We start from the raw sequence: 13,847 nt of genomic DNA, 5'->3' as shown, positions 1-13,847 counted from the left end.
AGACATTTGCACACCCATGTTCATAGCAGCACTATTCACAACAGCCAAGAGGTGGAAGCAACCCAAGTGTCCATGGAACAAAATGTGGTCCATCCATACAATGGAATGTTATTCAGCCTTAAAAAGGGAGGAGATCCTGACACAGGCTATACCGTGGATGAACCTTGAGGACATTATGCTACATGAAATAAGCCAGTCACAAAAGGACAAAAACTGTATGATTCCACTTATACGTGGTACCTAGAATAGTCAAACTCATAAAGACAGTAGAATGGTGGGGGCCAGGGGTTGGCGGAGGGAGATGGGGGTTGTTGTTTAATGGGGACAGAGTTTCAGTTTGGGAAGACAGAGAGTTCCAGGGATCTGTTTCACAACAATGGGAATTAATTTAACACTACCAACGTGTACATTTAAGAACAGTTAAGATGGTAAATTATGTGTTTTTTACCACAATAAAAAAAATTCACTTACTGGAGGTCTTCTGCCGTGACTAGTTTTCACAGCTTGCTGAAAAGCTGTGTCATTCTCCAATTCCTAAAATGAAAAGGCAAACTTAACATTCAACATGAAGTGACAATTTTTTTAAATGTTTAACCTCGACTGTTTGGTGTTCACGATCCTCTATAATCCATCTTCCTCCCTCTGCTGACATCCAGGTAGGGCTCAAGGACTCCTGTCCTCAAATCCCCCTTCACACTACAAAATGCCAAAGCCCCTTCCCCCCTTAGGGAGAGGAGTACTGACAATGTCAGTCAAGTTTAAGGCCATTTCACTGGCTACTGTTTAAATGGGTGCTATCAACACACGTGGTTAAAAGATCAAGTCTGCAAGGATATGGCCTTTCTTCTGTTTCTCTTTTCCAAGCAGCTGGAGCGGTAGGAACAGAGAACACCCCCCATCCTTTTTCCCTCTCTCCCTCCCCTCTCTTCTTCCATATTCTGGACCATGGCTAGGAGCCTGACCTGAGAAAACCTTAGGACAGAAAAGGCTGTATCCTCTCCCAGAAATGGAGCAAACACTTGCTCTGGTTTCATCTCCGCTTGCCCAACTGAAAATGGCTTTTCATCTCACGGGAGAGGTAAAGTCTGAGATTCAGACTAGAGCCAGGCTAGGCTCCACCGGGTCCAACCTGTGATGCCACTTGGAACCAAAGCCTCCATTGAAATAAAACGTTACTATGCTTTGCTGATTCCTGACCTATGCTCACATTCTCCCTGAGGAATCTGAGGAAAGTAACATTAGTCAAGTGCAAGATACCAGTGCTTCCGAGTTTTCTGGACAAAATGCCATTGTAGCCTCTCTCAAAAGCACCAAGCCTCTCCAACTGCCAGTCTAAGCAGCCTTTGTTCCCTGTCCCTTCAGCAGCACAAGTTCGGCTCCAGCCCTCTGTACATCTGTGCTCAGTACTCACACTCACCTCTGATTTACTGCAATCTACTTTCCACAGAAACAAACTTGCTGATTATTAAAAAACAAACACAAACAATACACAAAAAAGGGAGTCGATATCAATTAGCTTTTTAAAACCTTGGAGACAATTAAAGTAAAATGTTTGTATAACCAGGATGCTAATACAATGTACTTTAAATGTGATTATGTACAAGGATTCTTCTTTAATTTTCCTTCAAAATAATCTTCATAACCTTCCATATCAACTACATAAAATGAAGTAAGTACACAAGTCTCAGCCATAGAAACCAGGCAACTTTCACACGAAGTACAAAGCCACGGGCTGCCTTTGAAATAATTATACTACCTTGGCACATCTTTTAGGAAAAGCCTTCCAGTATTCCTAAATTATTAGTAAAATTTGATTAATCAGCTCAGCGAAGTCTCAATGACAAACTAAAAATTGACAACAAATTCTCCAATTACAAATACCAAATCAACACAACTTTTGTCATTTTTTCCTTTGTTCATGATTTGATTAACAATTTGCATAATCTATGAACACCTTAGGAACTGTTTCAAGTCATTCAGTTATATATTAATTACTCCAATTAATTAAAATAAAAGAAAACCATGGGTAAACCAAATTTTTTATTTTACTGTGTGATTTATTTTTGTGTATGATATTCCGAATATTTGCTTCAAGTTAAATAATGAAGCCACACTGTGATGACCTGAAGAGTTAGGAAGTTTCTCTGATGTTTTCAAGAATGATCATGATGATATATTAATTCCACTTGTGGGACTCTACCCAAGGAAATGTTTGATCACAATAGAGAAAATTATTTATGCATAAAATTACTCATTGTGCTATTGTTATTAATAGGGGCAGAAAACTATAAATAATTATCCTATAGTCAGAAAATAATCAACTGTATATAGTCGGTATTATGCAGCCATTAAAATTATATTTAAATTTTTAGTACCATGAAACTTTGTTTATGATGCAGCCGAATGTAAATAAGCAAACAGAAAAGTAAACATTAGTTCAATTCCAAACACGCTAAAAGAAAACTGTATGTGTATGCATGAAGGAAAGACAAAAGCAACAAAATGTTAACCGTACTCATTTCTGACTGCTGGTATTATGGGTAATTTTGTTTTTCAACAATGAGCACATATTTTTTTTTTATACATATAACTTTTACGACTGGGAGAAAGGGGGAGATTCAATGGTTTTCATAATTTATACTAGCTTAGGAAAATGCCCATGCTTTAATACAAATTTTTAAAAACTAGTCTATGTAATCATATCCGTGTACGTATAAGTGTTTGTATACAGGGAGGGAAAAACCTGAATATATTAAAAGACACGGGAATACAGCAAAACATTGGGTGATATGTGTAATACAGGTGATCTTCAGGTAACAGTATTCATGTCATTTTATTTTTTTCTCCCATCTTATGTATTTTTCAAATTTTCTATGATGAGCAGTATCTCCTAGATTTTTATTTCATATAGAGTAAGTGAATGATTTCTATTTTATTTTCTTGCTTTCTCTCTAGGTCTCAAATTCACAGGCAAACATTTTTCTCCAGAGGAAAAAGCAATTCAAAAATGACTGAAAGCCATATGAAAAACTCTAGAATGAGATTTCCTAAATTAGTTTAAAGTCCTCTAAATGCTAATATTTGATTCTTAAATACCAGCAAGTAAATTAACGCCCACATCCTTCATCCTTACTTTCTTTCACATGCTAATTCAAGATAACTTTATAAAGAGTTTTCTTTGGTTTTTGTCTTTTACAATTTGGAAACTATAACTCTCACAATAATGTAAACAGATTTAAAATATTCAAGTATTTGTCTTAGTAACAATTTCATCCTGTAATTACTATACTACTAAATATTAAGCAGATATAGGTTTGTTGACATAAGCGAATATTCATAAAAGGGAAAAAGCAGGTGACAAAACAGTACACACAGTATGATACCATTTTATCCAAAAACATATACAGTATACATATACACATACATATGTGCATAGGGAAACATTAAGCGTTAAGCACTGTGAGTTAGTTAATGTTTATCTCTGGGTGGTGACAGTTTCTATGATTTTAATTTTTCTTTATATTTATTTCTATTCTCTAATTTTTCTATAAAATACTTGTATAATTTAATTCAAAGAAGAAAAATAACTATATGACATTTCAAATTTAGAACATTAAAAAAACTGATTTTAGGTACTTCAAGTGATCTAAGTCTTGTAACTTACATATTCAGATAATTAGTACAGAAGAATACAAGTATATAATTGATCCTAATTCTTTTCCATAAACTTTTTCACATCTTTATGCTGCTATTATTACTATTGGTAGAAGTTAGTACAGTCTTCAGTAATAGCACTTTTCTAGGCTTTTAATCAACTTACTTAATCTAAAGCATGATAAAGCAGAACCCTCAAATCCAAAATTTTCATGAACCAGCTGGTTAGCAAAGACCAATGTTAAAAAAAAAAAAAAAAAACACAAATTTTTTTTTTTTACCTCGGTATCATAGGTTGGATTGTAGTCATTATAACCAGAATAAAGATCATCTTCATCTGTCTCTGGGGCCAGGTGTACATTTTGCATCATTTGTACCTATGAAAAATCACTGCTGTAAATGTATTCTTGGAATAAGAAATAATTGTTAATTGAAATAAAGTATAACTATTTAACAACCTTCCTGGTCAAATTTATCTCTACATGTGTTTATGGCTTAAACTTTTTTTCAGGTCAAATTCTTAAAACTAGGCATCAAAACAGACACAAAGGTCAATGGAACAGAACAGAGAGACCCCAAAAAACCCATGCATATATGGTCAACTGATTTATGACAAAGGAGCCAAGAATATACAATGGGGAAAGGACAGTCTCTTCAATAAATGGTGTTGGGAAAACTGGACGGCCACATACAAAAAATAAATCTGGGCCCCTACCTTACACCATAAACAAAAATCAACTCAAAATGGATTAAGGACCTGAAACCATAAACTCCTAGAAGTAAACATAAACAGTAAGTGCCTTGACATCGGTCCTGGTGATATTTTTTTTTTGGATTTGACACCAAAAGCAATGGCAACAAAACTAAAAATAGATAAGTGGGACTATATCAAACTTAAAAGTTTCTGCACAGCAAATGAAACCATCAACAAAATGAAAAGGCAACCTACTGAATATCTGCAAATCATATATCTGATGAGGGGTTAATATCCAAAATATACAAAGAACTCATGCAACTCAACAACAACAACAAAAACTCGATTAAAAAATGGGCAGAGGGGGGACGTCCCCGGTGGCGCAGTGGTTGAGAATCTGCCTGCCAATGCAGGGGACACAGGTTCGAGCCCTGGTCTGGGAAGATCCCACATACCACGGAGCAACTGGGCCCGTGAGCCACAACTACTGAGCCTGCGCGTCTGGAGCCTGTGCTCCGCAACAAGAGAGGCCGCGATAGTGAGAGGCCCGCGCACCGCGATGAAGAGTGGTCCCCGCTCGCCGCAACTAGAGAAAGCCCTCGCACAGAAACGAAGACCCAATACAGCCATAAAAATAAATAAATAAATAAACCCAAAGTTTAAAAAAAAAAAAAAAAATTTGCTGTAGATTTGCAGAGTAAATTTTCATAATAAAATGTGAAAAAAGTACAAAACAAGATGAAATAGATGTCAAAGCAAAGTAAAATAGAAGCATGGGAGAAATGTAATTATTGTGTACATATACTATAAATGTACTAATTACTAGAGAACTGGGGAAGAATTCCCAGAAGACGACTCATTCAAATTGAGTCAATATTTTTGGCAATTTGGGAAGGGGGTTGTCTAGTTACCCAAGAAATGTAGTACTGAATTACTCTGTGTATCTCAAAATACATATTATCTTTAAAGCTTGTACAATATTGTGTCAGTAAATTCCTACAAAAGTTTCAGCTTCATCTTATTGCTCAGTAAAATGCCAAATATATGTGGCTACTCATAAACTTTTAACATTACTTTAATAATAAAATAATTAATCTTTTGATATAATTCACATACCATAAAATTTACCCTTTAAGTACCATTCAGTGGTTTTTAGTATATTCACAAGGTTGTGCAGCCATCACCGCTATCCAATTCCAGAACATTTCATCACCCCATGAAGAACCCTGGGGCCCTTTAGCAGTCACTCTCCATTTCTCCCTCCTCCTGTCTCAGAGGATTTGCCGACTCTGGACATTCCACATAAAAGGAATCATCCAATATGTGGCCTTTTGTGTCTGGCTTCTTTCACTTAGCATTTTTTCAAGGGTCATCCACAGTATAGCATGTATCAGTACTTTATTCCTTTTTTTGGCTGAATAATATTCCATCATAAGGATATACAACATTTTGTCTATTAGTTAATGGACATTTGGATTGTTTCCACTTTTGACTACTATGAGTAGCTACTGCAAGACTTCCCGGGTGGTCCAGTGGTTAAGAATCCACCTTCCAATGCAGGGGACCTGGGTTCGATCCCTGGTGAGGGAACTAAGATCCCTTTTGCCACAGGGCAACTAAGCCCGTGTGCTGCAACTACAAACCACGCAAGCCACAACTAGAGATCCCACGCGCCACAACGAAGATCCTGCACGTCACAACTAAAGATCCTGCATGCCACAACTAAGACCTGACACAGCCAAAAAATAAAAGTAAATAAATATTTTTTTTAAAAACTACTGCACTATGGGGAATTCTCTGGCGGTCCAGTGGTTAGGACTCAGTGCTTGGCAGAGCCAAAAAAGAAAAAAGAATCCCTTATATGTTCTTGATACTAGACCTTGTCAGATAAATGACTATCAACTATTTTCTCCCATTCTGTGCACTCTTTCTACCTCTCGACAGTGTCCTTGGAAGCACAAAGGTTTTTAATTTTTATGATGCACACATATATTTTTCTTTGGTTGTTTGTGCTTTGGGTGTTACAGCTAAAAAACCACTGCCTAATCCAAGGTCAAGAAGACTTACACCTGTTTTCTTCTAAGAGTTTTATGGCTTTAGCTCTTAGATTTAGGTCTTGAGAGTTAATTTCTCATTACTTTTTGGAGATGAAAATTCACTATGAGAGCAAATGTCAATCATATAGAAATGTTCATTCCAAAATAACCCCCCAAAATATTGTCAGTGGTAGAAGACATACAAAATATTTTAACTTAAAAGTTTTAAGTCAGGTAATGGGACACCAGTGGTTCTCAAAGGTCAGCGTGTGTCAGAAACCCAAGGGCTGGGACTTCCCTGGCGGTCTAGGGGTTGGGGCTCCACGCTTCCACTGCAGGGGACCTGGGTTCGATCCCTGGTCCAGGAAATAGGATCCCACGTGCCATGCCGCGCGGCCAAAACAACAACAAACAAATCTATGCTAAACTGATAGGCAAAGTAATTTTGAAAAAACGAAAGAAACCCAAGGGCTTGTTAAAATCAGACTGCCACTCCCCCATACCGGTTTCTGATTCACCAAGTCTCAGGTGGGAGTCGCCATCACCCCCCTCCACCCCTTGGAATGTGGGTTTCTAACAAGTTCCCAAGCGTTGCTCCTGCTGCTGCCCCGGGAACCACGCTGTGAGGACCATTGTGCTCAACAGGAACCACCTGATTACAAGCCCCATTTAAGTCAATTTAGCTTACACGTCTCTCAGAACAACAAGCAGCTTTTACAACTGGAGATCCTTTCTGCTGGGCTGTCCCCAGACCAAAAAAGTTCAGACCTGAGAGAGACTCGGGCTGCCCGACGCGGAGGGTAGGGTGCGGTGGGGAAAGGTGAAGCACCCAGGGAACAGCTAAGGCGGCGGAGGTCCGCCACGGCCCGGGTTTCCCGGGTTCTGTTGCCAAGGCAGCTCCCAAGCTCGCGCCGTCTAGACTGAGCGCGGGAAGCGACCCCCACCCCGCCTCCCCGGGGCCCCGCCCCCGTCCCCACCTGCGGCCTCCCGCCCCCCCCGGGGACCGCACCGGACAGCCCGGCCGCCCAGTGGAGCAGACTGACTCCGGCCCGGGAATGCCCACCTCCGCGAGACGGGGCCCGAGCTCGTGCCTCCCTCACCCGCCGAGCCTTCCCGGGGATTTCCGAGCTTCCCGTCACGAACGCTGGGTCAGGGGCTCGAGGGCCGCGCGCGGGCTGCGGGCGGGGGCGCACGGGCCGGCGGCGGGGGAGGGGCAGAGCCCCCGCGCCCCTCACACGGCCCCCCCCGGAGGGCGGCGGGCACCCGCGCCGCCCCGGGCCCTCTCCTACCTCGCGGCGAGGGGAGCAGGGAGACCGCGAAGGCTGCGGGCTCGGAGCGGCCTTTCCGGGACTCGGCGGAGAGCTGCGCGGCCGGGACGTTGCCACGCGCGGTTCCAAGGAAACCGCTCCCACAGTGCTCCGCGAGGGGGCGGGGCCGAGTCTGGAGGGCGGGGAGGGGCCTGAGCGGAGAGGGGCGGGGCCGGCCCCTGGGAGGGAGCTGGAGGCGAGGGGCCCCGCGGAGGCGGTCCTGGCGGGCGATGCGTGGGACAGGAACTGGGGGGAAGCCCACGTCCCTAGATCCTGATGAAATCATCCGGAAGGCAGATCACCGGCGGGTGGTGCTGGTTGCTGTGAATAGCTCCGGTGGCCGCCGCACTAGCCTGTGAGCCCTGGAAGCGCGTCCGGGCAGCCCTGGCTGTCTGGACCCCCCCCCACCCCGCGGTTCCCGCCGGTCCCGGCTAGAGCCCAGGCCGCCCGCGCGGTCCCGCGCACGTCGTGGTCCTGTCCTGTCCTGTGCTCCTGCCCTGGACACCTCAAGGGCGGCCCGAGACGCGCCAAGGCCGGCACCCAGCCTGAGTGATGCTCAGCAAGAGAACGAGGAATGAAGTTCATAACCGGTTCACATCATTAAAGTTTGTCTTAAATTTTCAAAATAAATTGGCGGGGAGGCGTCTAAAGACACCAGTGTAATTAGTGAGTTTTAAACTTTAAGTACATGTTGAGAGACAATTCTCCATGAGCCTCTTGCTTCTGTTCGGACCATTGTGATGGTTAATGTAATTGTCAGCTGGACCGTGGTACCCAGTTTTTTTTTTCAAACACCAGTCATGTTGGTGTGAAGGTGTTTTTCAGATGTGACAGCAGTTAAATCAGCAGACTTTGAGCAAAGCAGATTACCCTCCATAATGTGGGTGGGCCTCACCCAATCAGTTGAAGGGCTTAAGAATGATCAGACTGAGGTCCCCAAGGAAGAGGGAATTCTGCCTCAGACGCGTTCAGACAGACTCAGCTGCAACATCAGCTCTGCCCTGGGTCTCCAGCTGCTCCCACAGCTGCCTGAGCTGATTCCTTAAAGTCATTTCCCTCCCACTGTGTCGACTAATACGTATTCTCTAATACTAATACGAGTATTTTTTGACGATGTTTGTATAGGGAACAGCTTTGGAAGACTGAGATGTTGTCTCCCTCCAGTGCAAAAGGCGGGTTGTGCCCTCTGGCATATTAGGGATGATGTCTGAGCACCGTGCTGGCCTGCAGTTCATCATAAAAAACTGAGGTTTCCAAAGTTTAGGGTCCCTCAGCTGTGACACAAACTCACTGTGCGTGCAGCAGCCGCCTGGGCTACCCCTGTGGGACTGGGGAGGTGAGTGGGCACAGGGATTGTGAAGCTCAGGCTGCTTGCTGGGCTGTGACAATAAGGTCCCCTGTCTCTGACCAGGTGTTTCTGCCAGCTGTCAGGACACCCTGTTAGCTTGTCAGCTCGGAGATCTGGTAAAGTCTTACACAGCTCTTGAGAGTATCTAGCTGCCCAGCCTGGCTCAAAGTAGCTGTTCACTACATGTTTGGTGAATTAATTCCTGAACACTGTAGAGCCCTTCAAATCACTGCACTTCGATATATGGAAACCGTTTTCATTATCTGTTTAGATCTCCAGGCTGTAAATTTCCAGCTCCCTCGATTTTTTTTTTAAATATTTATTTATTTATTTATTTTGGCTGTTATTTGGAGCATGCAGGATCTATTTTTAAAATTTTATTTGTTTATTTATTTTTGGCTGCGTTGGGTCGTTGCTGCGCGCAGTCTTTCTTTAGTTGCAGCGAGCAGGGGCTACTCTTCGTTGTGGTGCACAGGCTTCTCATTGCGGTGGCTTCTCTTGTTGCAGAGCATGGGCTCTAGGCGTGTGGGCTTCAGTATTTGTGGCACGCGGGCTTAATAGTCATGGCACGCAGGCTCTAGAGCGCAGGCTCAGTAGTTGTGGCTCACGGGCTTAGTTGCTCCACGGCATGTGGAATCTTCCCAGACCAGGGGCTCGAACCTGTGTCCCCTGCATTGGCAGGTGGATTCTTAACCCCTGTGCCACCAGGGAAGCCCAGCATGCAGGATCTTTAGTTGCAGCGTGCAGACTCCTTAGTGACAACGTGCGGGATCTAGTTCCCCGACCAGGGATCGAACCTTGGCCCCCTGCATTGGGAGCGTGGAGCCTTACCCACTGGACCACCAAGAAAGTCCTGATTTTTTTTTGTTTGTTTAATTGGAAACAAATTCAAGTTCCTTTAAACTTGGTTGCCCTTTAAGTATGATACAGTTATTTGCCCAGGGAGTGCTCATGATCATCTCCTTCATTTTATTTTATTTATTCTTTTATTAATTAATTAATTAATTAATTAATTTATTTATTTATTTATGGCTGGGTTGGGTCTTCTTTGCTGCGCCTGGGCTTTCTCCAGTTGCCGTGAGCGGGGGCTACTCTTCGTTGTGGTGCGCGGGCTTCTCATTGCGGTGGCCTCTCTTGTTGCGGAGCATAGGCTCCAGGCTCACGGGCTTTCAGTAGCTGTGGCTTGAAGGCTCTTGAGTGCAGGCTCAGTAGTTGTGGCACACGGGCTTAGTTGCTACGCGGCATGTGGGATCTTCCCGGACCAGGGCTCAAACCCATGTCTCTTGCATTGGCAGGCGGATTCTTAACCACTGCGCCACCAGGGAACTCCCCTTCATTTTAAATGTTGTAATGAAGCTACTATTTTTAAAATATATTTATTTATTTACTTGGCTGCATCGGGTCATAGTTGTGGCACGCGGGATCTTCCTTGCGGCATGCGGGCTCTTTAGTTGCGGCAAGGCACACTCCTAATGCAGGGGGGCCCGGGTTCGAGCCCTGGTCGGGGAACTAGATCCCGCATGCCACAACTAAGAGCTCATATGCCGCAACTAAAGATCCTACATGCCGTAACTGAAGCTACTATTTATTAAGCACATGCCTACATCGGCAGACAAAATGTTAAGGTCACATAGCTCATATTACTAAAATATAAGCTCCAGAGAGAACAGAGATTCTTGTTTCCATCACTTCCAACCTGGAGGGCTAGGCAGCAGACAATCACTGCATTTTGTGGTGTTTCTCTGGGCAGAAGAGGTGAAAGGTTTTCACAGTGCCTAATAAATTACTTATTAGATAAACCAAGTGTTGCCAAGCTGGGGTGGGAATCCAGTGCTGGTAACACCTATGGTGTACTTGAGTAAACTTTTACGAATAAACAGTAACTATAAAACTGTGTTATGAGCTCTCATAGTGGTAGATCCACAGGACCTCACGTACACCAGGTGTTAGGGACCGAATCGTGGCCCCCAAATTCAAATGTGGAAGCCCTGACCCCCAGGACCTCAGACTGTGACAGTATTTGGAGACGGGGCCTTTAAAGAGGGATTAAGTTAAAAGGAGGCCTCGCGGGTGCTCTTGCCGCCTGGTTTCCTTCACTTCCGGACTCTTCTCACCGCCTCCTCAGCACTCTTCCATCTTCTCTCTTGCTGTCACTCAGTCTATTTTCCACACTGCAGCCAAAGTGATCACCCTTCAGTGAAAATCTGATCACCTTGTTCTCTGCTCAGAACCTTTTGGTGCCCTCTCTCCCCCCTGGCCTTGACCTCTGGACAAAGTCTAAACTCCATGTTGTGCCTTACAAGGCTCTTCAGGGGTCAGGACACAGGATTCTTTGTTGCAGCCAAGAAAAATCAATTCTTGCTAACTGAAGCAGAAAAGGAATTTTTTCTTTTCGATATTGGGTAACTCAGAATTGTCAGAGAGGTTGAGGAACAAGGTTTGGAAAAGCAACAGCAGCTCAGGCAGGCAAGACCCAGCCAAAGTCGTCTCACGGGAGCGAGCTGCCGGAGTCATGACCAGCCCTCCCCGTTTGCTCAGGCAAACCAGGACCAGTTGGTCGCCCTGCTTAGTCGGCTGCTGTGGCCCTGCCATCTCAATACCTTGAGGCCTTCTTGCCGGTGGACGCGCTGTCACACAGCTGTGCTCTGGCACGTACCACTTTACCACTGGACCCGGGTTCCATCATAGCCACTGTGAACCTTTTCTAACCACCCTGCCCTTTGTCTGCCTTCTTCCTGGGTCTGAGCCCCAGATGGGAATGCCAGCTTGCTGTGTGTCGGTCAAAGGCCGTGTTCTGGCTTCCAGGGAGCTCAGACGGAGGGTATCTGCTCCCCGAAGCTTCCTCTCACCCATTTTGGGATCCTCCTAGAATACAAAGGGTGTCAGATGCTGGGCAGCCGACAATGTCCATGGACGAATGTCCACGACACCACCCCTCCCCTTGCCCTCCTTGCCAGCACGTCGTGCCCTGGCCATACTTGCTTTCAAGTCTCTCTCACCTCCAGGCCTTCACAGCACACTATTCTCTTTTCCTAAAATGATCTTTCCTACTGTCCTCTTAGCCTGGCCACCCCTCTCCAGAAGGCCTTCCCTAGTCGCTGAGTACTAGTTTGCTAGGGCAGCCGTAACAAAGTACCACATACTAGGTGGCTTAAAAACAGAAATTTACTTCTCAGTGTGCTGGAGGCTGAACTTCAAGATCAAGGTGTGGGCAGGCGTGGTTTCTTCTGAGGCCTCTCCTTGGTTTGGCTGTTCTCTGCTACCCCTTCTCATGGTCTCCCTCTGGGCATGGCACCCTGAGTGTCCTAATCTTCTCCTCTTATGAGGACATGAGTCACACTGGATGAAGACCCACCCGCAAGGCCTCCTTTTAATTTAATCCCCCGTCTCCAAATACTGTCACATTCTGAGGTCCTGGGGGTCAGGGCTTCCACATTTGAATTTGGGGGACACAATTCATTCCCTAACACCTGGTGTACGATGGATCTACCACTATTAGAGCTCATAACACAGTTCTATAGTTACTGTTTATTTGTAAAAGTTTACTCAAGTACACCATAGGTGTTACCAGCACTGGATACCCACCCCAGCTTAGCAACACTTGGTTTATCTAATAAGTAATTTATTAGGCACTGTGAAAACCTTTCACCTCTTCTGCCCGGAAAAATACCATGAAATGCAGCGACTGCCTGTTAAATATTTTAAATTATCATGGCATTTTTTTTTTTTTTTTTTTGCCCTAAAAGCTGAAAGCAAATTAGCCTGAAAATGTAGAGTGAAATTTTTTTCTCATCTTTTTTTTTAAATAAATTTATTTATTTATTTATTCATTTTTCGCTGCATGGGGTCTTCATTGCTGCGTGCGGGCTTTTCTCTAGTTGCAGCGAGCAGGGCTACTCTTCCTTGCGGTGCGCGGGCTTCTCGTCTTGGTGGCTTCTCTTTTGTGGAGCCTGGGCTCTAGGCGCAGGGGCTTCATGAAACAGTGAAATTCAGTGCTTTCTACTGTCAGCATTAAGTATTTTTATTGCTCTGTGTCAGCTATATGCAGGGTCTAACAGTAACATTTGTTCATTCGTTCATTCATTCATTCAACTGTAAGAGTTTCACCAATGGATAAGCCAGAAATAAGGCATTCCTGGCAGATGGAAAAACGTCTGTAAGCTGCACTGTCTAATATGGTAACCATTAGCCGCTGGTAACTATTTAAAATGAAGTTTAAATCAATTCAATTTAATTTTTATTTGTTTTATTTTTGGCTGCGTTGGGTCTTCGTTGTAGTGCATGGGCTTCTCATTGTGGTGGCTTCTCTTGTTGCAGAGCATGGGCTCTAGGCATGCGGGCTTCAGTAGTTGTGGCTCGTGGGCTCTAGAGCTCAGGCTCAGTAGTTGTGGCACATGGGCTTAGTTGCTCCGCGGCATGTGGGATCTTCCTGGACCAGGGCTCGCACCTGTGTCCCCTGCATTAGCAGGCGGATTCTTAACCACTGCGTCACCAGGGAAGCCCTCAATTTAAATCAACTATAAAGTTTAGTTCCTTAGTCTCATTAGCTGCATTCCACAGGTGTGTGTTGGAGACCCATGTGCAGAACTTTTCCATCATCACACAAGGGTCTACAGGCAGTGCTGGGAGGACGCAGAGAACATTAAACTCACTTGACTGCACCTGAAAACAGTTGGAATAAACTATAGTTGTTTGTAAGCCCTGAAGCATGATCTAAAGAATCATTAGTGACCTGATAGTATTTTTTTAAATATGTGTGAGATAAATTCTTCATAGTATTCTTTTAAGTATGTGTGAGATAAATTCTT

The 13,847-nt window shown here is 44.2% G+C and overlaps 1 protein-coding gene across 1 annotated transcript in view; it reads right to left on the bottom strand.

Moving 5' to 3' along the window:
* IFT88 (intraflagellar transport 88) overlaps window positions 1–7,785 on the bottom strand; it is a 71,616-nt gene extending 63,831 nt beyond the window's left edge. Inside the window, 3 exon segments of the mRNA XM_036831982.1 lie at window positions 472–534; window positions 3,936–4,031; window positions 7,674–7,785. Of these exon segments, the coding sequence (XP_036687877.1) occupies window positions 472–534; window positions 3,936–4,025 (153 nt within the window). The 5' untranslated portion in view covers window positions 4,026–4,031; window positions 7,674–7,785.
* Between the last annotated feature and the right edge of the window lie 6,062 nt (window positions 7,786–13,847).

This window comes from Balaenoptera musculus, chromosome 18 (assembly GCF_009873245.2).
Source record: "Balaenoptera musculus isolate JJ_BM4_2016_0621 chromosome 18, mBalMus1.pri.v3, whole genome shotgun sequence".
Taxonomy (NCBI): domain Eukaryota; kingdom Metazoa; phylum Chordata; class Mammalia; order Artiodactyla; family Balaenopteridae; genus Balaenoptera; species Balaenoptera musculus.
This window is presented reverse-complemented; position numbering and strand designations above follow the sequence as displayed.